The sequence below is a fragment of the Schistocerca nitens genome, chromosome 8, assembly GCF_023898315.1.
Source record: "Schistocerca nitens isolate TAMUIC-IGC-003100 chromosome 8, iqSchNite1.1, whole genome shotgun sequence".
Lineage (NCBI taxonomy): Eukaryota > Metazoa > Arthropoda > Insecta > Orthoptera > Acrididae > Schistocerca > Schistocerca nitens.
The window spans coordinates 210,916,154-210,933,985 of NC_064621.1; the positions used below are offsets into that span (position 1 = coordinate 210,916,154).

The window sequence follows — 17,832 nt, forward strand, 5'->3', positions numbered from 1 at the left end:
CGACAACTTGGAGTGATGTTCAATGTAAAATGGACAAGTTTCATAACAAAAAGATTTTTCAGACATGAAGATGACGGCAAAGTCTGTCGAAACCGATTGTCGTAAATAAATATCTTTTGCGATCTATGCTGTTGAATTTTTTACCAACTAAAACAGATCGTTCTTTGAGTACTATCAAAATGAGAAAATTGAATCACAAAATTTAGGATTATTTGGTTATCTTTCATCAGCTTTGGTATCTTATTTCTTCCATAGCGAATTTGATGTTCTCTCGATGTATCAGGCCACGGTGGCTATTGCACATCGTCATTGTTTGAAAGCATTGACTTTGAAAATTATACTGACTTGCATGTGGCAAAAAGTATGAAATCGTACTTGGTCTCAAAAAATGCAAAGGCTCAACTCTGTATGTGCTTGTCGTTAAAACGACCCGACGTCATAAGCTATCCGCACTTCTGCTTCCAAACAATGTCTGCACAGTCCTGATACAGAGATCTGAAACGTTAAAACTCGTAAATCAGATTAAAATACATGGTTCCAAAGGACCCTGCGAATGACTGCAGATACTTTTGTAAGAAATTAACGCGTTATTCAGTAATAGCTACTAACTAAACAATTACAGAGCAGTGTGACACACACACACACACACACACACACACACACACACACACACACACGTGCAGCCGGCCGCGGTGGTCTAGCGGTTCTAGGCGCTCAGTCCGGAACCGCGCGGCTGCTACGGTCGCAGGTTCGAATCCTGCCTCGGGCATGGATGTGTGTGATGTCCTTAGGTTAGTTAGGTTTAAGTAGTTCTAAGTTCTAGGGGACTGATGACCACAGATGTTAAGTCCCATAGTGCTCAGAGCCATTTGAACACACGTGCTCAAGGGTGGACTCGAACCTCCGACGGGGAAAGCCGCGCGAACCGTGACAAAGTGCCCTGAGACCACGCGGCTACCCCGCTTGGCTATACGAGAAGAGCAAGACCTCACTTCCCTACTTTCGATTTAAAAAGTTAATCACATTTAAATATAATTTTTGTTGGTTTTCGCTGTACAAAATCTGCGAATTAAATTTATTTTCCCCTGAATACCACTACCTTTATATTTTCCGACATAGCTCTCGTATAGCACTATCATTTCATCTCAATATAGATAAATGAAATTTTACACGTTTTTGTATGTACAAGATTCGTTTGACAATAACAGGAAGTGAACCTGGGACACCTCGCGACGCCTCTTCGCCCCCTCCCCTCCCCCCCCCCCCCTTCCGCATCGCAGTTCAGCCGCGCTCAGTGCTCAGCTACAGAGACAAACATGAACACGAGTTGTATTAAACACTAATGTTTGGTGTTAAATATAACCCAGTCCGCTATTTAGTAACTTACAAATGCAAAAAACAGACCATGTACACATAGCCTGTAAACTAACTCGTTCACGTCATTTCGATAAAAATCGCTCAAATATTTCACGGGACATGTAGCTAATTATAGCTAACCAGCACAGTAAATTCAAGTGCGTCCATTTGCATACCTGATTGGACATTGCGTATTTTAATTATTCACGCTGTGGGCAGTTGACATCCGTACCAACTCACAGTACCTGCTTGTTATTTATATGCAGTTGTCTCGTGGGTTCTGGGAACGCATGTGCAACGACTTGGCCGGTGGGATAACGGCTGGCTCCCGAGGTTCGCCCTCGACTTCGACCCTCGCCATCGCTTTACGTTCTCGCTCGGTCGCTTTTGTTCCATTGTTAGCGCCAGTCTGGACCCAGCGCTTTCCCGCTGTGACTATTCTTACTTCATTACGTTACATAAAACAAAAACCTGAGCAAGAGACTGCACCGTCTCGAGGACGTTCGCTGAGCCTAAGAAACACAGACAAAGGAAGGGGACGAAGATTAGGAGGGCTTCATGTTCTGTCGACGCGGTCATTTGAGGCGGAGCACAAATACGCCTCGGAGAAGGATAAGGAAGGAAACAGGATCGGTTAGTCAGAGCAACAATGTTTTAACTCGTAGCTTCCCAGGTCATTTTTTGGTCACACATTGTCCAAGGTGCTGTCTGAGTGACCGCTGTATTTACATAACCATAAAAACAGCATTCACCAATTTCAGTGGAACAATTCAGGTTTTATATAAAAGTTTACATCAGTACCAAACAAAAAACATGCATCTAGATAGATTTTAAAGTTAATTTTTAAGAAAAAAAAAACGCATTTAAACGAGAAACTACACACCGTGGCCGGCTCACTTTGTTCACTTGTTTCATTCAAGGAATTCACAAGTGGCTCTTTCGCACTGTTCCTATACTGTATTATGTTCACTTTCAATTTCGTTGTCAGTATCTGATCCAACATCGCTTCCTAAACTACCCTCAAATCATTTTGAAACAGTATTATCCCCAAAAACAGGGTCCATTAAACATGAACAGTAGACGTATACCTGGGTTACTGAATCCATAACGTTAAATCTCAGGTGCGGCCTGAGAGACCGCTAGCACGAAAGAAGCAATAACAGTATAGGTCCACATTATATCCAAGCAACTACTGACAAAGGAAACCACAGCAGATTCGGAAAAGAGCAACTAGAGAAGGCTGTAATCCCCTACCCCACCCCTATATATTAGCTACACAGTAACAATAAACGCTAGTGGTCTGTGAGACCGCGCCTTGGACATTAAGGGCTAACACGTTCGTACAGCACGGTTTGTTCGTTGACATGCAACAGACTTGACATTCCCTCTACTGCAGCGTCATTTCTGGAGCCGCCAGGCTCGGAACGCTCTATTTGCCGTGCCGATTCACGTTTTATGGGAACACGTGGAGCTATTAACGTTGTCGCACGGTGCTTTACGTCCGTCCTCGTTACGAGAGAATCCTATCGTCTGCCGCCCCGGTAGCTGCGCGCTCAGCGCGGCAGATTGCAAACCGAAGGGGCCCTGGTTCAGTTCCCGGCCGGGTCGGAGATCTTCTCCGCCCTGGGATTGGGTGTTGTGTTTTCCTTACGTTAATATCGTCATAATTGACATTCCACATTTGAGATGACTGTAAGAGCACGTCTCGAAAGCCAATCCTACTTTCTTGTAAACAAATCGACTTTCAATCTGTTTATGTGAAACCGGGCATCGTCTTCAATTGATGAAAACTGAAAAGTCACACCTCCAGTGAAACTGGTTCAACAAGCGCATGGTCGCACCTTTTCATCGGTAACGTTACTTATACATAGCCTTCAGTGAATATAAAAGGAACACTCAAGGTTATCTCCCCCTTTTGAGTTTCGGTTGACAATGATACAGCTCTGTCACCAACGTACTTTCAAATGAAGACTACTTTTGCTACATCGATTTTTATTTGCTTTCTCATCATCAAAGCTCAGCAGTTTAGGAATTTTCTATTGAGACGCATTTTAACTTTATTCACAAAGCATAAGCAGTGGTCATTTTGTAAACACAGTACACTGAGGTAATAAAAGTGATGGGATAGCGATATGCACATATTATACAGATGGCAGTAGTATCGCGTACACAAGGTCGAAAATACAATGCATTGGTGGAGCTGTAATTTGTACTCGAGTGATTCATGTAAAAAGGTTTCCTATGTGATTATACCCGCATGGCGGGAATTAAAAGACTTTGAACCGGAAACGTCTAATGTAAAACATTCTTTAATTGCGGTATGATGAAGATCAAAAAAAGAAAGCTGTGCAACCCCTACAGCAGAAGATGGTGATACATACATACACGTCAGTGCGCTATTCACTCATTATCTTCGCGACGGGCATTCAGGAATTTTCCGGAGATGACTATAGAGGATCTGAGTGCTTAGACATCGTTGTCAGCCTCTTATAAATGAGCACACGGACATTTTCGGTAATGCTGGCGCTTTTCGCAGCACGAGTTTTCGTGAATTTTAGGACTTTCATGTCAGAAACTGAAAGTTATATAAATATACAACAGAGGGCGAAGAAGCCGGGGGTGGATTACATATATAGGAGGAAATAGATTTAGTAAGCTAAGCAACTTCTAGCATGAGTATTACAAAAGAATTACATTGCAACTTCTATAATACAACTGAATATTCTTACTTCAATAACTAATCTGAAAATCGGCAGCAAATTTCCGTAGTTATATACGTACTATTTTATATGTTCTGTAATCTTTCTCCACTCATTACGATATGTTTTACCAATGATCCGTGAAATACGTAATTAACTACCTATCTATCCAGTGCTCTGTATTAGACAGAGGTGGATTAGAAGAAGTAGTGGACATCTTTATTCACGTGTAGGAAACGTATCATGTGTACCTCATAGTATCACTGGAAATTAGTAGATAACACCGGGGGAAAAGTACAGGGTGTCCGAAAAGTCTTTCCCTGATTACATAAATTGATAACTCAAGCTAGAAGTAAGATACAAATATGAAACTTGTGTAATTGTTTACAAACTATCAAAGTTTTTTTTCACACATCAGTAAACTTCCACTTCCATTGTTGCCCAGTGACAGTACACGTCGATATGACTTTGCATCGAAATGCTATCACGTACTGAGGACGATGATGGTTATCTCAGACGAATTGCCTTTTCCGACGAAGCGCCCTTTTCTGTCAGTGGAGTAGTGAATCACCATAATGTGCGCCTTTGGGGTTCACAACGCACTGGCGAGGTCATGGAGTGCACCAGAGGCAGTCCAAAAGTGAATATTTGGTGCGCGCTATTGCACGATCGAATTATCGGGCCATTCTTCTTCGCTGAGGCTACCATCACATCTGCAGTGTATCTGGACATGTTGCAATTGTATGCTGTTCCTCGGCTGCTTCAGTATCACCCTGATGTCTTGTTTCAGCAAGACGGTGCACCGCCCCATTGGGGTTTGAACGTCCGTGCCTATCTCGATATGACCTTTCCTGGGCGATGGATTGGTCGTGATGGGCCAACGGTTTGGCCTCCAAGCTCTCCTGACATAACCCCACTAGACTTCTTTTTATGGGGCTATGTCAAGGACGAGGTCTACCGAATACGTGTACCAGATCTTGAAACCCTGTGGCAACGGATAACCACAGTCGTTGAATCGATCCCTCCAGTGATGTTGGCTAATGTGTGGACAGAAATTGAATATCGCCTAGATGTGCTACGTGCTACCAAGGGTGCTCATGTGGATGTTTACTGATGTGTGCAAAAACTTTCGGTCGCAGGTTCGAATCCTGCCCCGGGCATGGATGTGTGTGATGTCCTTAGGTTAGGTAGGTTTAATTAGTTCTAAGTTCTAGGGGACTGATGACCTCAGAAGTTAAGTCCCATTTTTTTGGAAAAAACTTTGATAGATTGTAAACAATTGGACACCAGTTTCACATTTGTATCTTACTTCTAGCGTGGGTTATCAATTTATGTAATCAGGGAAAGACTTTTCGGACACCCTGTACAATGGAACGCCTCGAAGTTTTAATAATGCTTATTTTGCTTGCATTTGTGCTATATTTCCTGACGCTCAAACACGAACGTGTCGATATACCGCGGAGATGTACAGCGCTTCTCTTTCGTCTGTTTCCCTGTTAACATTACGAAGATGAGAATGGTACATAAGTGCTGCCCAGTCGCGCGCGTTAAAAATTTCTAAGAATGGGGCAGGGAGATAGGCTGCAGCACGATGGCAGCAATCAGCAAAAACTGTATACGCTGCGTCGGGATTATAAAGGGAACATCCGCACAGCCACGGACTATTCCGTCTTACGGTCACGAGAGTCGCTCTACGACGTCATTTCTTTATAGAGATCGAGGAATAATCTCAGCTGAGAGTGGTTTTCAAGTCTGAAAGCTTCTGTTGCAAGTTAAGGAGCCAGGACGAAAGCCGTAAATGACAAGACGACGCCTGCACTCCAGAACTTTGTAGACGGAAGGGCTCAGACTCCGACGCAGAGTATTTTAGCAAACGTAAGGACCCGTGCTTTATGCTACGTAGTAACTATTCAGTACGTAAAAACATTCTAACGTAGGAGAAAGGTGGCAGTGTTGATATCCCGCCACTTTTCGGTGACTGTCACAAATAGTCACCGAGCGAGGTGGCGCAGTGGTTAGCACACTGGACTCGCATTCGGGAGGACTACGGTTCAATCCCGCGTCCGGCCATCCTGATTTAGGTTTTCCGTGATTTCCCTAAATCGCTCGAGGCAAATGCCGGGATGGTTCCTGTGAAAGGGCACGGCCGAATTCCTTCCCTAATCCGACGAGACCGATGACCTCGTAGTTTGGTCTCTTCCCCCAAAACAACCAACCAACCAACCACACATAGTCTTCTGGCGAAGTGCGTTACGCAACTGTAAACGCCGCGGAATTCCAACACTGCCGTCTCGTTGAAACCCGAAAGCTTTTCTCAAGCAGTAAACATCGGCAGGTTTTGCATTCAGTCTTTACACGCATACTTAGGAAGGAAATTCGTGGCAAAAGATCATCTTTGAAGTATGCCGGGACACAGTTTCATCCGGAAGCGAAGCGCTCTTCTCGGAAGATGAAGCTGCGACACTTTACGAGAACTTATGGGCTATTTTAAGTAGACATCTTCATTTTTAGCACAATTTCTCTTTAAGGCTTTAGCTCCTTTCTCGGCAGCACTGAAGACCAAGTTTTTATTTTCTTTTTAATTGCTTCCAATGCTGTTTGTGACCTACGCTCTTCAAGAGCCCTTCTTTTTAACGTTATGCAGTATTACGTTTGCTACAGTCGCGATAGTCTTTACTTCCGACGCCAGAGAGAAACGGCTTTTATTCACAGTGTTCAGTTAAAATGCTTGGCTTTGCTCCAAGTCGCAATATTCTGTCTTCGTTTTCTACATGTACATCGATACTCTGAAAATCACATTTAAGTGCCTGGCAGAGGGTTCATCGAACCATCTTCATAATTCTCTATTATTCCAATCTCGTATAGCGCGCGGAAACAATGAACACCTATATCTTTCCGTAAAAGCTCTGATTTCCCTTATTTTGTCGTGGTGATCGTTCCGCTCTATGTAGGTCAGTGTCAACAAAATATTTTCGCATTCGGAGGAGAAAAATGGTGATTGGAATTTCGTGAGAAGTTTTCGTCGCAACGAAAAACGCCTTTCTTTTAACGATTTCCAGCCCAAATCATGTATCATTTTAGTGACACTCTCTCCCATATCCTACCCCCATGAACCATGGACCTTGCCGTTGGTGGGGAAGCTTGCGTGCCTCAGCGATACAGATGGCCGTAACGTAGGTGCAACCACAACGGAGGGGTATCTGTTGAGAGGCGAGACAAACGTGTGGTTCCTGAAGAGGGGCAGCAGCCTTTTCAGTAGTTGCAGGGGCAACAGTCTGGATGATTGATTGATTTGGCCTTGCAACACTAACCAAAACGGCCTTGCTGTGCTGGTACTTTGAACGGCTGAAAGCAAGGGGAAACTACAGCCGTAATTTTTCCCGAGGGCATGCAGCTTTACTGTATGGTTCAATGATGATGGCGTCCTCTTGGGTAAAATATTCCGGAGGTAAAATAGTCCCCCATTCGGATCTCCGGGCGGGGACTACTCAAGAGGACGTCGTTATCAGGAGAAAGAAAACTGGTGTTCCACGGATCGGAGCGTGGAATCTCAGATCCCTTAATCGGGCAGGTAAGTTAGAAAATTTAAAAAGGGAAATGGATAGGTTAAAGTTAGATATAGTGGGAATTAGTGAAGTTCGGTGGCAGGAGGAACAAGACTTTTGGTCAGGTGATTACAGGGTTATAAATACAAAATCAAATAGGGGTAATGCAAGAGTAGGTTAATAATGAATAAAAAAAATAGGAGTGCGGGTTAGCTACTACAAACAACATAGTGAACGCATTATTGTGGCCAAGATAGACACAAAGCCCATGCCTACTACAGTAGTACAAGTTTATATGCCAACTAGCTCTGCAGATGATGAAGAAATAGATGAAATGTATGACGAGATAAAAGAAATTATTCAGGTAGTGAAGGGAGACGAAAATTTAATAGTCTTGGGTGACTGGAATTCGTCAGTAGGAAAAGGTTCAAATGGCTCTGAGCACTACGGGACTCAACTGCTGTGGTCATAAGTCCCCTAGAACTTAGAACTACTTAAACCTAACTAACCTAAGGACATCACACACATCCATGCCCGAGGCAGGATTCGAACCTGCGACCGTAGCGGTCGCACGGTTCCGGACTGCGCGCCTAGAACCGCGAGACCACCGCGGCCGGCTGAAAAGGGAGAGAAGGAAACATAGTAGGTGAATATGGATTGGGGGGAAGGAATGAAAGAGGAAGCCGCCTTGTAGAATTTTGCACAGAGCATAACTTAATCATAGCTAACACTTGGTTCAAGAATCATGAAAGGAGGCTGTATACATGGAAGAAGCCTGGAGATACTGACAGGTTTCAGATAGATTACATAATGGTAAGACAGAGATTTAGGAACCAGGTTTTAAATTGTAAGACATTTCCTGGGGCAGATGTGGATTCTGACCACAATCTATTGGTTATGAACTGTAGATTGAAACTGAAGAAACTGCAAAAAGGTGGGAATTTAAGGAGATGGGACCTGGATAAACTGAAAGAACCAGAGGTTGTAGAGAGTTTCAGGGAGAGCATAAGGGAACAATTGACAGGAATGGGGGAAAGAAATACAGTAGAAGAATAATGGGTAGCTTTGAGGGATGAAATAGTGAAGGCAGCAGAGGATCAAATAGGTAAAAAGACGAGGGCTAGTTGAAACCCTCGGATAACAGAAGAAATATTGAATTTAATTGATGAAAGTAGAAAATATAAAAATGCAGTAAATGAAGCAGGCAAAAAGGAATACAAACGCCTCAAAAATTATATCGACAGGAAGTGCAAAATGGCTAAGCAGGGATGACTAGAAGACCAATGTTAGGATGTAGAGGCTTATCTCACAAGGGGTAAGATAGATACTGCCTACAGGAAAATTAAAGAGACCTTTGGAGAAAGGAGAACCACTTGCATGAATATCAAGAGCTCAGATGGAAACCCAGTTCTAAGCAAAGAAGGGAAAGCAGATAGGTGGAAGGAGTATATAGAGGGTCTATACAAGGGTGATGTACTTGAGGACAAAATTATGGAAGTGGAACAGGATGTAGATGAAGATGAAATGGGAGATACGATACTGCGTGAAGAGTTTGACAGAGCACTGAAAGACCTGAGTAGAAACAAGGCCCCCAGAGTAGACAATATTCCATTAGAACTACTGACAGCTTTGGGAGAGCCAGTCCTGACAAAACTCTACCATCTAGTGAGCAAGATGTATGAGACAGGCGAAATACCCTCAGACTTCAAGAAGAATATAATAATTCCAATCCCAAAGAAAGCAGGTGTTGACAAATGTGAAAATTACCGAACTATCAGTTTAATAAGTCACAGATACAAAATACTAACGCGAATTCTTTACAGACGAATGGAAAAACTGATTGAAGCCGACCTCGGGGAAGATCAGTTTGGATTGCGTAAAAATGTTGGAACACGTGAGGCAATACTGACCCTACGACTTCTCTTAGAAGAAAGATTAAGGAAATCAAACCTACGTTTCTAGCATTTGTAGACTTAGAGATAGCTTTTGACAATGCTGATTGGAATACTCTCTTTCAAATTCGGAAGGTTGCAGGGGTAAAATACAGGGAGCGAAAGGCTATTTACAATTGGTACAGAAAGCAGATGGCAGTCATACGAGTCGAGGGGTATGAAAGGGAAGCAGTGGTTGGGAAGGGAGTGAGACAGGGTTGTAGCCTATCCCCGATGTTATTCAATCTGTATATTGAGCAAGCAGTAAAGGAAACAAAAGAAAACTTCGGAGTAGGTATTAAAGTCCATGGAGAAGAAATAAAAACTTTGAGGTTCGCCGATGAAGAGCAGTTGAACGGAATGGACAGTGTCTTGTAAGGAGGGTATAAGACGAACAGCAACAAAAGCAAGAAGAGGATAATGGGATATAGTCGAATTAAGTCGGGTGATGCTGAGGGAATTAGATTAGGAAATGAGACATTTATAGTAGTAAAGGAGTTTTGCTATTTGGGGAGCAAAATAACTGATGATGGTCGAAGTAGGGAGGATATAAAATGTAGACTGGCAATGGCAAGGAAAGCGTTTGTGAAGAAGAGAAGTTTGTTAACATCGAGTATAGATTTAAATGTCAGAAGTCTTTTCTGAAAGTATTTGTATGGAGTGTAGGCATGTATGGAAGTGAAACATGGACGATAAATATTTTTGTAAAAATACAGTGAAAGTTTTACGGTGTGTAGATACATCCTTCCTGCTTGTTTTCAAACTTAGTTCAACCTGTTCCCGTGAGTGGCGCCGTCACAGCATGTCTTCAAGAAGGCTGCTACACTTTACGTTCGTCAGAAGAAACGTGCTGTCATAGAATTCCTGTGCTGTGAAAACGAGACAGTGGGAAACATCCACAAAACGTTGAGAACGGTGTATGGAGATGCTTCTGTCGGTGGGCAATCAGATTACGTGATGAAAGCGGGCACGGCAATATTGAGGATTGTCCTCGCAGTGGTAGGCCTCGTACTACACACACTCCAGGCAATGTGCAGAGAGTTAACGAATTGGTGACTGCTGACAGACGCATCACAGTGGACGAATTGTCACGCTACGCTGAGATAGGGGGAGGAAGTGTTTGCAGAATACTGAAAGTGTTGACGTTAAAAAAGGTTTGTGCCAGGTGGGTTCTCAGGATGTTGACAGTGGCTCACAAAGAAACAAGAAAAACGGCATGCAGCGAACTTTTGGAACAGTACGAGAATGGTGGAGATGAATTTCTTGGAAGAATTGTAACAGGTGATGAAACATGGCTCCATCATTTTTCACCAGAGACGAAGAGGCAATCAGTGGAGTAGCATCATGCAAATTTACTCAAGGAAAAGAAATTCAAAGCCACACCTTCTGCTGGAAAAGTTATGGTTACGGTTTTTTTTTTTTTTTTTTTTCGATTCCGAAGGACTCTTGCTTGTAGACATCGAGCCAAGTGGAACCACCATAAATTCTGATGCATATGTGACGACACTGAAGAAACTTCAAGCTCGACTGAGTCGTGTTCGACCACATCGGCAAAAGCAGGATGTTTTGCTGTTGCACGACAATGCACGGCCACATGTCAGTCAAATAACCATGGAAGCGATCACAAAACTCGGATGGACAGCACTGAAACACCCGCCTTACAGTCCTGACCTGTCTCCATATGACTCTCTTCGTGTAACAAGGTTTGAAGATGATGACTCCCTTGCGCACGCTGCCAAACAGTGGCTCCAACAGGTTGGTCAAGAATTTTACCGTGTGGGTATACAGGCGCTGGTTCCAAGATGGCGTAAGGTAGTTGAGAGGGATGGAAATTATGTAGAGAAATGAAAATATTGTTCCTATAGGATGTATCTACACACTGTAAAACTTGCAAACATGTAGAATAAGAGATGGATTGTAAAAACAATAGTGTGCATTTCTTTTGGAGTGACCCTCGTATATCAATGCTCAAAGTGTACTCGAGATACATGAATGTTTCCGACATTGAAACGTGTGCTTTCAAACACATGGGATGAGTTCACAGATATCTGAGTGGCTCGAAGACATCTTAACAAAGAGAACCCATTGTGTTGTACTCGACGGCGAGTGTTCACCAGAGGCAAGGGTATCGTCAGGAGTGCCCCAGAGAAGTGTGATAGGATCGCTGTTGTTCTCTGTATACATAAATTATTTGGCGGACAGGGTGGGTAGCAATCTGCGGTTGTTTGCTGATGAAGCCGTGGTGTACGGTAAGGTGTCGAAGTTGAGTGACTGTAGGAGAATGCCGGCCGCGGTTGTCTAGCGGTTCTAGGCGCTCAGTCCGGAGCCACGCGACCGCTACGGTCGCAGGTTCGAATCCTGCCTCGGGCATGGATGTGTGTGATGTCCTTAGGTTAGTTAGGTTTAACTAGTTCTAAGTTCTAGGGGACTAATGACCACAGATGTTAAGTCCCATAGTGCTCAGAGCCATTTGAACCATTTTGTAGGAGAATACAAGACAAAATCTTCAGTTAGTGTGATGAATGGTAGCTAGCCCTAAATTTGGAAAAACGTAAGTTGATGCGGATGAATAGGAAGAGCAAACTAGTTATGATGGGATACAGTATTACGAGTGTCGCGCCTGACACAAAAATTTGGAAATTTGTGGTAAATTCCTATGGGACCAAACTGCTGAGGTCGTCAGTCCATAGGCTTACAAACTACTTAATCTAACTAGAATTAACTTACGCTAAGGACCACACGCACACGCACACGCACACGCACACACACGCCCGAGGGAAGAGTCGAAGCTTCGATGGGGGGAGCTATGCGAACCGTGGCAAGGCGCCTTCGATCACGTTTGACGCAGTCAATTCGTTTAAATATCAGGGCGTAACGTTGCAAAGCGATATGCGATGGAGCGAGAATGTGAGAACTGTGGTAGTTTAGCAAAGAGTAAAGAACCGCATATAGGACGCTGGTGCGACCAATTCTTGAGTACTGCTCGAGCGTTTGGGACCCGTACCAGGTTGGACTGAAGAAAGACATCGAAGCAGTTCAAAAGCGGGTTGCTAGATTTATTACCTGTAGGTTCGAGCAACACGTAAGTGTCACCGAGATGCTTCGGGAACTCAAATGGGAATCCCGGGAGGGAAGGCGACGTTCTTTTCCAGAAATATACTATTGAGAAAATTTATAGAACCGGAATTTGAAGCTGACTGCCGAACGATTCTACTGCCACCAGCATGTTGTTGTTGTGGTCTTCAGTCCCGAGACTGGTTTGATGCAGCTCTCCGTGCTACTCTATCCTGTGCAAACTTCATCATCTCCCAGTACGTACTGCAGCCTACATCCTTCTGAATCTGCTTAGTGTATTCATCTCTTGCTCTCCCTCTACGATTTTTACCCTCCACGCTGCCCTCCAATACTAAACTGGTGATCCCTTGATGCCTCAGAACATGTCCTACCAACCGATCCCTTCTTCTTGTCAAGTTGTGCCACAGACTCCTCTTCTCCCCAATCCTATTCAATACCTCCTCATTAGTTACGTGATCTACCCATCTAATCTTCAGCATTCTTCTGTAGCACCACATTTCGAAAGCTTCTATTCTCTTTTTGTCCAAACTATTTATCGTCCATGTTTCACTTCCATACATGGCTACACTCCATACAAATACTTTCAGAAACGACTTCCTGACACTTAAATCTATACTCGATGTTAACAAATTTCTCTTCTTCCGAAACGCTTTCCTTGCCATTGCCAGTCTACATTTTATATCCTCTCTACTTCGACCATCATCAGTTATTTTGCTCCCCAAATAGCAAAACTCCTTTACTACTTTAAGTGTCTCATTTCCTAATCTAATACCCATAATTCCCATCATGCCCGGCAGCCAACAGTGCAATTTAAATGTCGTAAAGCAAACCGTTCAGAACTTACGAGGATTTTATTTCATATACCGTAGTTCAGTAATTGTTACCCTGTATAATTAAGGCGAGGACGACCAGTGAGGCCCCTCTAGTGTGTGTGTGTGTGTGTGTGTGTGTGTGTGTGTGTGTGTGTGTGTGTCTTTAGCGTAAGTTAGTTTGTGTGTAAGTCTGAGGGCCGATAACCTCAGCAGTTTGGTCCCTTAGGAGTACACACACATTTGAGCGACTAATGATACCTTCAGCACAGATGCCTGTATTGCAGCAACGTTACTGCAATATTGCCGGCAATACTGTTCCTGCTACACACTGCCGTAAAATGTGCCCGATATAAATGCACCTTTCGACCGCTAAAAGTGAAGCAGACGAGTCCGAGTACGTAATTTCCGGCCGCTTTGTCGCTAGTCCGCGAGCCGGTGCTACACAGTAGTGGCAACACCGTCGTGGAGACACCTTACAGGGAAACCAGATAAAAAGACTGTGAAGTCATCCTGAAAGTGGCTGACGCATCGTTCCGGGCGGTCGCTGCGGCTACAGCTGCGATTGTCCGCCGGCGACGCCGGAACCTATGGGCGCTCTTGTGTAAGCGCGGCTTACCGTCCTCTGGAGCAGCGGGGCGGGCCGCTGGACCTGTGTCAGCGACATCAAAGGCGCCACCGGCTCAAAGAACAAGGCGGCGCTCCAACAATAAAACATTCCGGTTACTGTGGGAATCTGGTCTGGCCGAGTGAAGGTGTGCCGCTTCCTGTGTCGTCTGCACTTCAACCGCCAGAGGAAGCCCAACACAGGACATGTTTCAAGACACCAGAGAATAATATCGATAATACTGCAAAAAGCCGTGGAGAACGAAAATTGAAAGTGAAGACCGAGACTCGAAAGTGCGACTTGTGTTCAAGAAATAACGTGAATTTGCTTTTGAAAGATTTTTGCCTACGCCAGTGTTACTTTACTGGCAAGGGCCTTATCGACCATACGCCTGCTCTATGAGCCTCTTCCACTTCTGCCTGTCCAATGCGCTGTTTGTCCAGTTGCTGTTGCTGTTCATCCTAGTTGTGTCCTCCCGAATGTTATCCCGCCATCTGATTCTGGGTCTTCCCCTTCCTCTCGTTCCATCTATTGTTCTGCTGAATGCCATTCTAGATAGTCTATTCTCTGTCATTCTTGCTATATGGGCTTCCCAATTCAACCTTCTCTTGAACGCTTCGACGATCTTACGGTGTTTCTACAACCCTCTTAATTCTTCATTTCTTCTTATTCTCCATTTCATGTTATTTTCGTCGTATACAGGTCCAAAAATTTTCCTTAGTACTTTTCTTTCGAATATTAACAGTTTTTCTTCATCTTTCTTTCTAAGAGGAAGTACTTGTTCTTAGCTGATTTTCCTTCCATCGATTGGGCTTAGCGTGTAGTCGCTTTTAACTCATTTTTCGCCTTAGTGTTCCAAGGTTCTGACATGGGCGCGTATGACTTTGTTTTTAACGCCCTATCTACTATCCAAAGTGACCCTGATTTCTACAACATGTGTTTCATACAAGACGGAGCTCGACACCATCGAAGAAGGAGAGTGTTTGGTGTCCTGGAGGAGCACTTTTTTGGGACCGCATTCTGGCTCTGGAGTACCCAGGAGGCTATATTAAAGACAGGGTGTTATCCCCTTTAAATAATCTTCATTAGACATTACGCTTTTTCTAGTGCCCGAAAAACTTCTGTAACTCGATCGTCGGGACAGCTTTTAGCTTTCCCAGCGATGAGTTTTTGATCTTCTTAACGTTTGAAAAATGACGGTCCATTATTTTTTAGAACAAAAATGTTATTTCGTGCCGTGTCTGTCGAATATGGTAGCTGAAGCATCATTACAGTATTATTTTTGGACAAAAATCATCGAATAAGGAACAAAGTGTGAGCAGGTTCATTATTGTGGTTGAAACATCATGAATTGTTTCGGCAGAAATACTTCATTTTTCAGGCAGACGGCGTGGAATGTCTATTCCTTATTGAACGTTTCATTTTATGTTAAGAGCTCATGGTGCACTACACCACAAAAATCGAATAAAATAACATGCATAACTTTTACATTTAACAGCACTTAGCCGGCCGCTGTGGTCGAGCGGTTCTAGGCACTTCAGTCCGGAACCACCCTGCTGCTACGGTCGCAGGTTCGAATCCTGCCTCGGGCATGGATGTGTGTGATGTCCTTAGGTTAGTTAGGTTTAAGTAGTTGTAAGTCTAGGGGAGTGATGACCTCAGATGTTAAGTCCCATAGTGCTCAGAGCCATTTGAACCATTTTGAACTCTCATTCGAGGTGATCGACAGATAACAAAGAACTCGCTGCACAACAGGACATCTCTGTTGGTAACAAAATCAGTTACCTGCAACTGTCCTTGAGATGTTTGTTTATTGAAACATGTACTGTTTCGTTAGTCAACAATGAGTTTTCTTAAATCTAATCATCACAAGAACAAGGAATAACCATAATTTTTGTAATGTTAAAAAACTATATTTAATTACAATTTATTTCCTTCAACAATATAACCACATGTGCAACCAAATCATAACACAAAACACGTCAAATTACAGTCCCGACTCCTTACATGCATTTCTTTCAAATTCCAACCATCCCCCACTTCCTCTGTACTCTATAGTTGAGCTTCTCTGTCCGCTTCGTGAGGACAAGAAGCCAATCGTATTCAGTTTATTGTCCGGTACTACCCTCCACCGACGAAAGCGGAATCCATCCTCGCGACGTCCAAATGTCTTAATCAGTTCGAAGTGGCTTGTGGAATATACACAGATGCAGGCAATTTGGTCTTTATGTAGTAGTAAATGTTTAGTTTGAGTTACTGCTCAACCGCAGAAATCATGTTTTATCATCTTTACCTCAGCTCCCTAGTTGGTAATACATGAGTACACTGAGAGTTATTGAGATCCGCAGGATGGCTCGTTCTCCACTGTTGTGTTGCGTCTTTGCGATTGAGAGTGGTATTGTGTACTGTAGTGTGTGTATGAAACTGGGGACCTAGAAACGACGGAGAGGCTTCGTCCCGCCGTGGCCTTCAGCGGTTCACAACCCCACAACAGGCTTCAGCAGTCCACTCACATCACCGCCGCCCCACACCGAACCCAGGGTTCAGCCCCCAGTGGACCCCTCCCCCCCCCCTTCCCGTCCCCGGGAACGTCTCATACCAGACGAGTGTAAACCCAAATGTTTGCTTGGTAGAATAATTATGGTGTACGCGTACGTGTAGACAGTGTTTGCGTAGAAATCGCCAACATAGGGCAACTGAGGCAGAATAAGGGGAACCAGCCCGCATTCGCCGAGGCAGATGGAAAACCGCCATAAAAACCATCCACAGGCTGGCCGGCTCACCGGACCTCGAAACTAATCCGCCTGGCGGATTCGTGCCGGGGACCGGCACGCCTTCCCGCTCGGGAAGCAGCGCGTCAGACCGCGCGGCTAGCCGGGCGGGCGAGGGTGGTGTTAGTTCGTTTCACAGTTGATTTCCACGTATATCAATATTTTCGGCCGATGTTGGAACGTATTAGGGAGGAAAAGTCTGTGATGGCGACTGATTGATGTGTTCTTTCTTCTGTTAACGCGGCGCAGCGAGGACGCGTCCGGCGGCGGCGGGACGGGAAGCCTGTTCCTCGTAAACTCCAGGTTCACCATTTGCAACACGGAGCTGCCGGCTTACAAGTGTGTCCACCTGTAAGTACAGCACGCCGGGTCCCTAGGCAGCCTGAACCCGTTCTCCGCTAGGACTCGGGCGCAAGTTTGCATGACCGCTTAAGAAGCGCCGGCCTTGTAGGGCGTTTCGTAACCGTGCGTACCCGCGAATGCCTGCAGTAGCTAGGCCTTGCATTCCGCTAGGGAAGGACGTACAGACCGCTGCTTGCTACCTTACGCTGCTCGGAATATTTCCGGTGCTTGTTGGAGGGCTTACTACCGAACTTCCCAGCGCATCGCGGCTCGGCAAGCCTCTTAGAGAGCTACAAGTAGTACCGTAGAGGCGCAACCATTGTCTGCCGTGTCTTTAATTTTTTCCATTTATAATTTGTACCCATATAGCTTACTTCCGGCAAGTGAGACAGTATGACAACTCCACAGATCGAGAACGGAACGCTCCTGGGTGTAAATGGCAATACCCCGAATTTTCGATAAATTAGCTTTGCGGTATTCGATACTGAAGATAAATCACATTGAGAGTGATCGAACTATCAGATATTCGAAATGTCAAAAAGAGTGATTACCCAAACTTGTTCTGTGTGAGATCTGTCATTGTTGACGTACACAATAGTTTTTGTAGAATGAAGGCTTTCACGACCGGGTGACATGGCTGTTGATATACTTTCCGGGATGTGAGGTCGTGGTCCAAGAACTTTTCTGCTCCTTACGT

The 17,832-nt window shown here is 44.4% G+C and overlaps 1 protein-coding gene across 2 annotated transcripts in view; it reads left to right on the forward strand.

The window, feature by feature from the left end:
* The window catches only part of LOC126198462 (protein goliath), a 692,272-nt gene that overhangs the window by 615,543 nt on the left and 58,897 nt on the right, over positions 1-17,832 (forward strand). The window contains exon 4 of one of the 2 annotated variants that reach the window (XM_049934806.1): positions 17,043-17,144. The exons of the other annotated variant lie outside the window; for it this stretch is intronic. Within the exon in view, the coding sequence (XP_049790763.1) occupies positions 17,043-17,144 (102 nt within the window). The remainder of the gene's footprint in view (positions 1-17,042; positions 17,145-17,832) is intronic. 2 annotated transcript variants of the gene reach the window in all.